This window comes from Cavia porcellus, unplaced genomic scaffold (genome assembly GCF_034190915.1).
Source record: "Cavia porcellus strain 051 isolate PalLab524CR breed Dunkin Hartley unplaced genomic scaffold, mCavPor4.1 scaffold_8, whole genome shotgun sequence".
NCBI lineage: Eukaryota > Metazoa > Chordata > Mammalia > Rodentia > Caviidae > Cavia > Cavia porcellus.
In genome coordinates, this window is record NW_026947491.1 from 83,400,192 (window position 1) to 83,413,454 (window position 13,263).

General features: G+C 42.0%; 1 protein-coding gene across 2 annotated transcripts in view; it reads right to left on the minus strand.

Annotated features, from left to right (window-relative positions):
- Window positions 1–9,602, minus strand: part of Ube2n (ubiquitin conjugating enzyme E2 N) — a 32,390-nt gene extending 22,788 nt beyond the window's left edge. Inside the window, exons 1-2 of one of the 2 annotated variants that reach the window (XR_010049426.1) lie at window positions 9,169–9,602; window positions 6,637–6,714 (exon numbers count right to left, since the gene is read on the minus strand). Coding sequence is in view for 1 of the 2 variants with exons in the window: in XM_063255298.1 (XP_063111368.1) it covers window positions 9,169–9,198 (30 nt within the window). In the remaining variant the exon portion in view is untranslated. The remainder of the gene's footprint in view (window positions 1–6,636; window positions 6,715–9,168) is intronic. The other variant, XM_063255298.1, reaches the window with a different exon arrangement.
- Window positions 9,603–13,263: the final 3,661 nt, after the last annotated feature.

Sequence of the window (13,263 nt, forward strand, 5' to 3'; positions counted from 1 at the left end):
AACTGGGGCTGGCAATTGTCAAATTTACAAACACCCCAGATAACCACAAACCAAATACTCAAATTACAAATAGGTGTTCAGAGAAAATATCTCATCAATCAACTCTGCCAACCAAACCAGAAGGTTCTGATAAGAAATAGGCACCATTTGACCAACATCCCCTCTTGAATCACAGTTATTGGCAGGCACCAGAATAGAGCTCCTAATACTTCTAATTTAACCCTTATCTATCTGTAGAGGGTGGTCAACTGCTTTATTTAAAAGAAATAGTGTTACTTAATTAGAACAGCTCTTTGGACTGGGAATGTAGCTCAGTCACAGGTTGCTTGCCTAAACCCTGGCCAGTTTTGATTCCTAGCTCCACCAGTAGATACATTAACAGCTCTTTTACAGTTGAGGCAAATGTCAACCTTTACAGCTGTAAATCACTGTTTCCAACTGTGAAAAGAAATAACTTTTTCTAAAAGTCAAAGCAAGAATTTTATTTGCAGGCACAAAGGGATTATACTAGGGGAAAAAAAACTTCTCCTTTGTTTTTCTGAATGCGAGAAATTAAGTTTGGTGCCCTCTCTAAATAAAAAACAACAAGACTCCAAACTCAACCTAATACATCAACAAGCATAAGATTATTCCAATCTGTATTTTGGCTTACTGAGTAAAAACATTCCTATTTAAAACTATCATTAGAATTGTGTTAAGTCTAATCCAGGGATACCTCAAACCTATTTTGCTGGTAAGAAGCAGCAGGAAAAGAAAAGGAGTAACTGCTCTGTACCCTCTTCCCACAGAACCAGAAACTTCCCCCAAATCCAAGGACTCCAGAGGGCAAGAAAGGGTCATGGCACCTAAACCAGGGCCGTTCTACCTTAGGCAAGCTCTATTAATAAACCCCATTACTGAAAAGAGTACCATACGTAAAAGCCTCTAGTTAAATTACTTCTTCGTGGAGGATACATCTCATCTATAAAATAGCAGTAAAACTAAGATCCATATCATCAGAGTGCTGTTAGAACTTAATTCATGTAACATGTTTAGATACAATATAGTAAATATTTTTAAAAAATACGTTCCTTTACATAATAAAAAACAGTATACCCAACTTCAATTCAAGAACGTCATCACATTTCACTCTGGTAAATATAATATGCAGACTAAATTTCAATTTAACAATTGAAAAGCCAACAATGCATTTGCCCTATTATAGTTCTCGATGTCAACTCTGAATTTAGTAATAAAAGTAAAAATTTTTCATAGGACCCTAACAGTTAAAAAGTCTTACGCACACTGATGTCTAGAATATGTAATTCTTTGTCTCTTCTTCTAGCTTTCACATTCTTGCCCTTTAATAGAAACTCATTAACTAAAGTTCTCCTGGTCTGGTCAACTCATCAGTTTAAGAGCACTTTCTCAACAGATACATCTCCTTAGCCTATGGTAAATCCCTGCAATTCCTCTCTCATCACACATCCAGTCAGTAATTCCTAATTTCACAACTGTGTTTTCTAATAGACAAGGATGCCTATCTTACCTAGCTTAGTACTGCGTATGTATCACACATTAGGTAAATGTCCAATAAAGATAACTGAAACATCTTGAGTGTATAATAAAAAAGACAAATCACAATGTTATTAAAGATTGAAATTTGGTTTAGGCTATTAGTAACCTACTTATAGTCAGTGTCTCTGCCTATTTTTAAAATGGTTATCCAACTCGAAGAGTCATAACAAGTTACTTTCTTTTGGTGCAGTGGGAGTTGGTGAAACAGGGTCTCACTGTGTAGTTCAGGCTGATCTTGCACTCACTACATAGCTCAGGTGGACCTTGAAGTGGATGTAACCCTCCTGTCTCAGGCTTTTGAGTGCTGAGATTACAGATGCAAAAAGTTAACTTTTGAAATGACATTCTCCTGACAAAACTAAAAGGAATCTTAGAAAGTTGTAGAGGGATAATAAAATTATCCTAGGTTTTAAAATACATAGGTAACATTTGTTACATTTCTTTCTACTGTTGACAGCTACAATGTGTTCAATCCCTAGACTTGTAAAGACTTTGAAAATATAAACTGATTTGCCTAAACCTAGACAAACTGGCAGATATGGTATAGAATTTGCATATATAAGGAAAAAATAGCCAAGTTTTTAAAAAAGCAAAATATGACACCAGATTATGAAGCCAATGTTTCTAAGTACTTTAGGGGTTGGGAGTGTAGTTCGATGGTAGAGTGCATGCTTAGCATGTATGATGCCCTGGATTCAATTCCCAGCACCGAAGATAAAATAAAACGTTAAAGTACAGCAGAATGCAAACTATGCAGATACACCTGAGACACAGGCCATTCAAAATTATGCCTACTCCTAAGTAACATCAGGGAAATTTAGAATAGTTTCATCCAACATTTTAACAAATATACAGTGACACTACTGATTTTGTGCAGCTTGTGGGCAGAGGACAGTTGGGTTTTTTGTCTTTTTCATTTTTTATCGGTACCAGGGATCAAACTCACGACTGCCTGCTTGCAAGACAGGCGCTTATGCCGCTGAGCTAAATCCCCAGCCCCGACAGTTGGTTTTTTGACAGAGTAATTCAGGCTGGCCTTGAACTCAGGTAGGTTCTCTCCTACCTCAGCCCCACTTCTAGGATTACAAGCATGTATGACCACACTCCACATACACAGCTTTTAAAAGAATGAACGAAGAATTCTTTTGTTTGATTCTGAGGGCTTCTACCAATTACGAATTCTTTCAACTCTACTATCCTACTTCTGCCACAACAGACCCTAGTGTAGTGGTGGTAAATCCATGGTGTGTGCACCATAGCAGGTGAAAGCTCCAAAAAGTCTGCCACCACTGCCATAGAGCCACATTTCTCAGTCTCTTGGACTACTATGATTCTACATCCTGTATGTCATGGTTTATGCTGGTAGCCCCCAGGCCTCAGGCGCTTGCATTGTTCATTTGTGATTGGTTCATCATCTAATGCTTGGATTGGGGGGGTGAGTGCTACACTGGCCTTGGGGGTGGAGCCAGGATGTAATGTAAAGGCAGGAAGAAGGTGTACGTCTCTCTCTCTTGTGGGTTTCCGCCTCACTGTTTGCAGCCGCCACAAACTGTGGTGCCACCATGCCACCCTGCCTTGGAGTATGGACTGAAACCTCCAAAAACTGTAAGAAATAAACCTTTCCTTTCCCAACTTTGAGCATCAGATATTTTGTCTCAGCGACGAGTAAAAAGTAACTAAGACACTATATAATTCACAAATGAAACGTGACTATATTGAATATTTTTTAAAAAGACTTCACTTGGAAAAAAAAAATTTTAAAAATTTAAAAAAGACTCCACTTGGGAAAACCTTTAGAGTAAGAATAACCAAACTTTGACAAAGCAAAGGTGTATCATTTCTGCTGTAACTGTCACTTAACATGGTAGATACTCAAGTGCTTGACAATTTCACAAAACTCATTCATATCATGTGGGAGTTATCAATCTAGATCTAAGAATGCTCAATACAGAGGAGCTTAAAAGATAATGTCAGCTATTCTTTCAATTATACTTACATTTCATAATCAACACATTAGATCATATATTAAGTAGCATCAGTACAACCTAAAAGTTTAATCACTACCAAGAGTAGTCCAGGGATTCTTAACATGGAATCCAAGGGGACCTTGGGAATTCACAAGTAAGTCTGGCAAGAATCTAAATTCCCAGAAGTCATATATTAAAAAAAAAAAAAAAAAAAAAAAAAAAAAAAACAGACCAAGTGTAGTGGCACACACCTATAATCCCAACACTTGGGAGGCTGGGCCAGGAGGATTGTCACGAGTTCAAGGCCAGGCTGTTCTACATAGTAAGTTCAAGGCCAGCCTGAACTACATAGCAAGATGCTGTTTCAAAAAACCAAAATAATAATAATAGTAATTATAATAATAATGACTATTTCCTAAGACTATATGCCAGTTTTCACAATTAATTTCAAAAAGCAAAGAATGTCACATCAATGTAACACATAAAACTGAAACAGATTCAACATGTATGTCAATCTCATGTAGGTATTCCCAAAATAACTGGTTCTTCTTTATGACAGGATAAGGGAGGAACTCTCATTTTAGAGGTATTACGATAACTCAATCTGAATGAATTTTAACCTTTACTTGTTCAATTACTCAGAGGTTTAGTTTTGGCCAGAAAAAGCAAAAAAGGTAAATTTAAAAATTTCTGGCTAAAAACAGAATGCCAAGACTTAGACAAAACGCCATATTCACTGATCACATTGCTGTATTATTTCTATTCTTTTTGGGTTTTTGTCAGGTAGTGAACTTATTATGTTCCCCAGGGTGGCCTCAAACTCACAGGCATACTTCTATCTCTGCCTCCAGCTGGCTGGGATTATAGGTGTGTACCACCACAGCTGGCAGTTTCTCTTCTTTATACCACTGCTTGCATAGCACACCCTGGGGAATAATCTAAAAATTACTAATAAGCAATCTGTTAAAAGTCTAACAAAAAAAAGAGGAAGGTTACTTCAGAGATAAATTGTTGGTTGGAACTGAGGCTGGGGGTGAGGAGGATCAAGGTATTTGCATGAAGAGGGGAAGAAGTCTAGCATATAAACACTGAGTTGCTTCAGTCTTTTCAGGAAAAATACAAAAATAGTGACTGGCCAGCCTGGCATGGTGGCACACCTGTAATTCCACCATTCACAAAGCTGAGGAAGGAGGATCACAAGTTTGAAGTCAGCCTGGGCTACCAGGCAAAACCTCATGTCAAAAGATAAATTAATTGAAGTTAAAATTAAATTAAAAGCCAGGCAAGCTGGTGCATTCCTGGAATCCCAACACTCAAGAGGTCGAGGCAAAAAGACTGCAGCAAGTTAAAGGTCATTTGGGGCTACAAAGTGAGTTCAAGGCCAGCCTGAACAACACAGCAAAACCCTACCTCAAAAAGACAAAAGGGAAAAAAAAAGCTAAAAATAGTGGCTGTCTGAGGAGAGAACACTAAAGGATAACTGAGGGAGTCTTTAATTTTCTCCCTGTACCTTTGCAAGCATGCCTAACCTTTTAGCCTGCCTGGGCTACACCGAGTGAAGAAAAATTATTTTGAATTATATACAAAATGCATACTATATAGATAAGCAACAAAATCTATTGTATTTTTTACATTTGTTATTACATTTTTTAAAAAAGGAGGCAAGCCACTCACGGGCCACAGATTGGACACACCTGTGAGCCTTTCTACAGGCTGCACTGTAAAGTTCTACTCAATAATGCAAAAGACTGACTTTTTTTTTAAATAAACGAATGGGTGGAATAAGATCTGGAGGTGAGGAAGTAACTGAGAACTGAACCCAGGATCATCCCAATGAGATGCATTCCCAGTTTTGTTTTGGTTTGGTTTTTTGCCTGGGTCTCATTAAGTCACCTAGGCCGACCTCAAACTTGTCATCCTCCTGCTTCAGCCTCCTAGAGTGTTACAATTACAAGCATGCATCACAGCATCCAATTTAGGAATATGAGGCTTCAGCTCAGACACTCTTCAGATAGAACCTACAGCACTGTCAAGTTATGACACAGAGTAACAACTCTCCTAGAACTTTTCTCCAAAGAGATAAGGTTTATTTAGGGCTGGAGATTTAGCTCAGCGGCATAAGCGCCTGCCCTACAAGCAGGCAGTCGTGAATTCGATCCCTGGTACCGATAAAAAGGAAAAAGACAAAAAAAAAAAAAAAGAAAAAGAAAAAAAAAATAAGGTTTATTCATTCAATCAATATTTCAGTGGTTACCATGTGCCAAGAATTATTCTGGGCAGTAAAGAGCAATGTCCAGGTCACTCAAAAGTCCTCATCTATCTTTGAGCAGTGATGAATGCTATATACAAAAAAGAGAAATGGTGGTAAAAGAAGCTGGTTTATACTAAGCAGTTAAGATAGGCTGGAGGATACTTGTGAGTAAAGAGTGCTTGCTATAAAACCAAAGTGTGACAGGGCTGTAGGAGTGAAGTCCTGTGACTGTAGTGAGCTCACCACTTCCTATTGAGGGTGCAGCAGTGCAACAGGGATGCAGGGGATGAGCTCAGAGAGGAAAACCAGGATTTTGTTATGTGGAGAACGTTTTTTAGCAAAGAAGTAACACCATCTGTATTTTTAAAAGATAACCCTGGCTTAGAAATAGGCTAATACAAGCCAAGTATGGCGATGCAGCACTTGGTAGGCTGAGGCAGGGGGACACCATAAACTCAAGGCAAGCCTAAACTACACTGAGAAACTCTATCTTTAAAAATCATTTTTTTAAAAAAGACTAATACAAGCTGAACACTGTGGTGCATGCTACTTGGAAGGCTAAGGCAGTTTGAAGACAGCCTAAGCCACTTAACCAGACCCTGACTGGAAAAAAGGACTGGGTATTATAGCTCAGTAAAAGCATTCCTAGGTTAAATCTCCAGTACCCTCCCTATGAAAAAAGGGTAAAGTATGTAGAAACAGCAGGCCACGCAACAAATTTTCAAAGTAGATACAGCACTTTCAATGTGCTTATGGATTAGATACAGGAATTAGAGTAAGAAAGCACTTGGGTGAACAGTAACCCAAAAAGGACATCTACAGATAAAAGTTATTCACAGTTGTCAAGGTACTTGTACATACCTCATGTCATTTCCCAGTAACAAGAGACGAGAGTCACACTGGCCAAGATCCAAGTTCCGTCTCTTGCCAGTTTAAGACCTTAGGAAAGTCATTTGAATCAGTTACTAGACTGTAAACATACTGTCTAGTTCACAAAAAAAGAATTTTTTACTCACAAATTTCTGCAAGCATCAAATGGCTAAGGAAATATGCAAATGTAAATAAAGACCATTATGACATGGAGAGCATCATATTAATACTTGTTCAAACCAAGCCACCCTAATATTTCCATTCACTAAGAATAGTAACAGATACATAAGCAACAATAAAGTCACCAAAAAAAAATCCAATAAAAGAAGTTATGCTTCTATCACCTCAAGACAGTACAGCTACCTTCCACCCACCATTATATTCCACATAGTACCTGTCGTAATGGTTGGCAGAATAGTAACTTTTTAAAATAAATTCTGATATTTAAAAAAAATAAGCCAGTCATGGTGATACTCTTCTGGGAGCCTGAGACAGGAGGACTGCAAGTTCATCAAGTCCAGCTTGGGGACATTAGCAACTTAACAAGGCCTTGTTTCAAAATTTACAAGAGAGAGAGAGTGATAGATCCACCAACCACAGGTGCAATTCACTGTCAAGGCCTCATCCCCAGTATATTCCACACAGCTACACAAAAAGCATTTTCAGGAGAGCACATAGCTTAGCGTAGCATACTTGCCTAGCATGTGAAAAGTCCTGAGTTCAAATTTCACAGTACCAAAAGAAAAAGTATTTTCACTAATTATACAACAGCCTACATACTACAAGCAAGGGTACTATCAATTTCTACCTTTTAATCCTTTCTAGGCATTGAAGAAGTGTCTTTACAATTATAAAGGCTATTAAGTCACCAAATTTTAACTTTTGCCAAAAAACAAAGAAAATCAAGGTACATACTTTAGAGATGCCATCAATAAAATAGAAATTAAAATAAGATTATAGTGCAAGATTAAGTTAATCACTTAAATAGTTAAATACTTGCTGTAAATTTAATTGCATGTTAAGGGGAATTATAAAGATACCTACTTTTTGCAGCAAATCATTTCTATAAATTTATAAAAAAGATTTCACAGAATTTATTTTACCATTCGAGGCTTTCCTATTACTGAGGAATATCTTCCAAATCAAACAAAAATGGAAAACTGTTTCAGTCTGCTGTTGGTAAAAGAAGTTATATTCACTGTCAATTTGTTACGTACTTGTTTATAACCTAAATAATAAGCAAAAATTCTAAGATATTTGGTACACAGCTTTCATTTTTCTACTGGGGCCTCAATAAACACTATCACTGGTGAACATGGGATTGCACCACAACTAAAAGTACCTTCCTATATGTGTGGCAGTTAAACCACCTCGCACAGTCTGAGACAAATGTATAACACAAAACGAAGAGTCAAATTATTAGGTTCCACACTTACTATCTGTTTTTCTCTCATTTCTAATATCTACCTTTCGGTCGATAATTACCCACCTCCCAATCTCAGTTAAACTTGTGACTGCATGATACACGTTCACCAGGCTATATCGCGCCCGGTGCAGCCCCAACAATGCAGATGTTCAAATAATTTCTTTTATAAAAACTGACCGAAAAAAATTTTTTTCAAGGCTTAGTTTTCGTGGGTTGCAAAAAGACTCAGTAAGTCTGAGGACTCGGCGACATTATGTAAAGACTTTACAAGATCCAGGTACCTTGGGAATTTTTCATAGCTCCATATGTACTTGACAAGAGTATAAAGCCAAAAGACGATTTAATCGTTAAAACGCACAACATCGTGAGGCAAAAGATGTCACAAGATCCCCCATCACTGCGGTCCTCCAAACCTTCTGTTAAAACTATTTCCTAGGAACAGAAACCGCTCTGAAAAGAGTTTACCAACCGGAGTGAAATCACTTCGCGGCGATAAAGAGCGGAAATGCATTCAGCAAAGAGCAGATCGCGGAAGCGAGGGCAGCGGGGCGCGGGGCCCCCAATCCCGGAGCCGGCAGCAAGGGGCGACCAGTGCCTACCGGGCCTGAGGCGCGGCCTCCCGGGGCCGCCTCCCGCAGCGCAGGGCCCCGCCCGGCCGGTTCATTCATTCTGTACCTGGGCTGTCGCACCTCCGCGCTCCAGCCCAGGCAGAATCCGGGTTTCAGGGCCCGGCGACCACGCTAGGCCACAGTCCCCGCCGCGAGTCCGGGCCACGCCGCGATCCCCGCGCGCCCGCGGCTTCCGCCGGGGGTGGTCCGGGAGACCGCGGAGGCCCGCGCCAAAGGCCCGAGCCCGCAGCCCTGCAGTCCGTCTGGGAGCCGACCAAGCCGCGTTCCCGCCGCCAGGCTGCCCCGCCGCGGCCGGAAGTCTCCCGAGCGCCCCCTCCTCAGCGCTCGACGTCCCTCGCCGCGGCGGCCAGACCCCCTCCGCGCCGCCTAGGGCCGCTCAGCGCCGGCCGGAGAAAGGCGAGGCCGCGCGGCCCGCCCCACTGACGGACGGTGCAGGATAAGGAGCCGGAGGCCAGTCGGGGCGGTTACCTTGATGATCCTGCGGGGCAGCCCAGCCATCTTGTCAGATCCCGAGTTCGGCCTCTGGTCGCGTCTCCGGCTCCGCTCGCCTCACGCACGACTGGAAGTCCCAGGCTCCACTTCCGGGGGACGTCGCCGCGCCCGCCGCCGCCGCTGCCGAGGCCCCTCGGGAAATGTAGTCCCTCCTCAGGCGCGGGCGGCTTCCCTCCAACCTGGCCCCCTCCCCGTGCTACCCCCCCCAACCCCAGCTGGGGGTGGCGGAAGTGACGCGCCCGACGGGGCGGGGACCTAGGGGAGGCGGGAGGAGCTCCGCGCCGAGGTCGAGCGGGCGCCGAGGCGGAGGGAAAAGGGCGGTCCGAGCCTGTAGGCTCTTCAGGCACGCAAGGGCGCGCCAGCGGTGGGGGCGGAGTCACAGAGGCTCCGCCCATTACGTAGCCCATTCATTTGTTCCTCTGCCAGTTCACCGCGTCTGCCCTACCCCAGGGCTCGGTGTGGCTGCGGCAGCCACTGCGGACGTGCGCCCTAGCCGACCTAAACTCGCTCGTCAGGCTTCTAACTGTGGGTCTCGCCAGTCTTGCAGAACTTATATATTTGCATAAATCATGCCTCTGCTACATCCCTAGGCCAGGGAGTAGGGAATGCAGCGATTTAGGAGCTCTAAGAATTATTTCTGAATGCCTGCACCCCGCAGTTGAGACGAAGAATTGCTAGCTATACTAGGATGGGAGAACGCAGAGTACCCCTAAAGGAGGGGTTATCTCTAGAATGGAGAGCTAAAATGGAAGATCAGTGAGTAGGGGTGGGGACGGAAATAGTTTCGAACGCATTGTGCCCTGATGATTGAACCCTTGTTAGGCATTTTCCTTTTGAGGTAGTTTACTTAGTCTTCACAGTTGTCTTTAGGAGAAGCTATCTTCATTTTAAAACAGACGTTAGGGAGTTACCTTGCTAGGTTGCAGCAGAAGGTGGGACTATTTTTTTCTAGGTAAGTCTGCCAAAGCCTTATCACAGTCTGAGACACTAGATGGCAAACGAAGTGGTACCAGGTGGCACTGAGGACGAAAGACTGCAAAGAAACGAGGCTGGCCATGCTGTCCGGGGTCCAGTGTACCCTCAGAGCTAGACAAATGATCACAGTCTAATACGTTAAGGGTTGTGACAGATTCCTCTAAGGTGCTATTTAAGCACAGAAAGGCATTAACTGCTTTAGAATTTAGGGAAGGCGTCTTAAAGAGTAGAGACCTAAAAAAAATGAGTAAGAAGGTAGTGGATTAGGTCAGGGAAGAGCACGCCTGGCACAGGAAATAGTCTGTGAAGGGGCTGGGGATTTAGCTCAGCGGCATAAGCGCCTGCCTTGAAAGCAGGCAGTCGTGAGTTCGATCCCCGGTACCAATAAAAAGGAAAAAGACAAAAAAGAAATAGTCTGTGAAGTGACACTGTGCCACAAAAAAGGAAAACAAGAAAGTGAATGAAAGAAACTGAGACTGTGAATGGGTGAACCCAGTAAGAATAACACGCAACATTTTGTGTGAGAATGGTGCTAACTGCTTCCTTACATGGATCATCTCATTGATTGTGAAGACGAGTTAGGTTGGATTATTCCCAGTGCCTCCTGAATAAAAAACTAAGGCTGAGAGGGAAAAATGAGAATTCAAATAACCAGGAATCTGAAATGGCTTGTTAGTGAACTAAAAGATCAGTAACGTGGGACACAGATGCTTTGAGAAGATTTTGGGAAGGGCACATGAGAGGTTGCCCCGGTAGAATAACAGCAACTGTAGGGTTGGGAGTGTGCAGTTTGGACAGGGCTTAGCCAGGAACACAGCTGTGCATCATGTGCCTCAGGCTGGGCAGCTTGAACGGCCAGAAGACGGAGCTGCAAGATGCCTCCTTACACCAGGAGCTGGCTGCTCACTCCCCTCAGTGCGCCTCGCTGGGGAACTGTGGCCTTCTCCACTGCATGGTGGCAGACTTCCAAAGTGAGAGTTCCGGCAAGCACAAATAGAAGCTGAATGTGTCTCTTTTGACCTAATTTGGAAGCCACATTCACATCGTAGTCATCATAATCTATTATTGATCAACCAACCACAAAAATCCAGCCAGTTTCAAGGATACAGAACATGGAATCCACCTCTTAAAAGGAAGTGGTGAGATTTCAAAATTCCTAGACCATGTACAATGGAAGGCTTGGTTGTGGCTAACTTTGGAAAATGAACTGCTGCATATGTATCTGTCAGTCTGCTTGCCAACCACTTACCTTAGAATCACCTGCAGCATGGGTTTAAAAAAAAAAAAAAAAAACGTCTCCAGAAGGCCTTTCTGCAGAGACTGGAATTCTCTTGCCCTGTGCTGAGAACTGAGAGTTTACATTAAACAACATAGGTAATTTTGATGTATCCTATTATTTGTGAACAAAAGAGTTTTGAATGAACAAATATAAAGTATAATCAGGAGTTGCTGTTGGTCTCTGTTGACTACTGTCTATCACAACATTTAATGACTATTACACAGAGTAAGTATGAGGCTCTGAAGTCTTGGCCTGAGTAGGAAACATGCATTTTGCTTAACTCTCATTTTCTTCACCTATAAAATATATTTACTTGCCAGGTGCAGTGGTGCATACCTGTAATCCTAGCACGTGGAAGGCTGAGGCAGGAGGATTGCTGTAAATTTGTGGACAGCCAGAATTAATAGCAAGACCCTGTCTCAAAAACACAACAATAAATTTTTTAAAAAGTACATAGCACTTACCACATGTTTTATTTTTGTGACTTGGTAAAGCCAGGTATAGTTTTCTTTTGGAAATCAAATCTTTTACATTTTTTGTTTCTATTTTTTATTAGAATGTGTTTGTATTACATAATGATGACATTCCTTGTGGGGACTTGGTACATATACATGACACATTTCAGTTCTTTTTTCAATCCCTCATCTCTTCTTCCACCTCCATCCTCTTCCCGTTTGAAAAAGATATTTCTCTAGGGGCTGGGGGTTTAGCTCAGCGGCATAAGCACCTTGCAAGCAGGCGGTCGTGAGTTCAATCCCCGGTACCGATAAAAATGAAAAAGACCAAAAGATATTTCTCTGTTACTTTTCTCATCTCTGAGATAAACTCCTCCCCAAAGTTAAAGGGGGAAATTTAATAATTTCAGTTTGTAGAGGTTTCAGTCCATAATCCGCTGGCTCCAGAGCAGGGTGGCACATAGCAGAGGGGAAACAATTCATAGTGGCATAAGACAGCAAAAGCAACAGCAGAGAGAGAGAGAGACAAGCCTCCTTCTGTCCCTTGTGTTGTATCCAGTCTACTGGGATTAGGGTGGTGCCAGTCCAACCAATGGCCTGATCCGGAAACCACCCATCCTTAATCCCAACACCCTCAATCCCACTATACTCCATTATGTGTAAATTATGTATAAATACCACATCTTCATTATTCATTCATCTGTTGATGAGCATATTGGCTGCTTCCAAGATTTAGCTATTAAAAGTTGTGTGGCTAAATACGGGTATAAAGGTATCACTGTAATATAATGTCTCAAACACTTTTAGGAAGATACTTAGGAGAATATCTGGGTCAAATGGAAGTTCCAGTTGTAGTTTTTTGAAGACTCTCCATACTGATTTCCATGGTGGTTGTACTAATTTACTTTCCCAGCAATAGTGTTGAAGGAGCCCCCCATCAGCCTGGCCAGCATTTGCTATTGTTTGATTTCCTTGTTTTAAATGAGATTTTGGGTTGGGAATTTAGCTCAGCAGTGTAAGTGCCTGCCCAGCAAGCACAAGGTTGTGAGTTTGATCCCTGATACCACAAAAAAAATTTAAAAATTTAGATTTTATTGGTACATTTTAGATATACCTAATGATCCAATTCATTCATAGAGAATTTGTACTGTACACGATATAACGTGGGTTTTTTTCCTGATTCCCCTACCCTCCCTTCAACCCCTCTACCTCTCCCTAGTTACAAAAGCTTTGTTTCCGTGTTTTCCTTCTCTTCTCATTTTTAAAAACTTCTCCCTTCTTTCCTGTCCCCCTTCCCTCTCCCTTGTTTCCCTCCCATTTGAACATTTTCTTCCTGTTTCATAACACCTATTATGCCTGCTG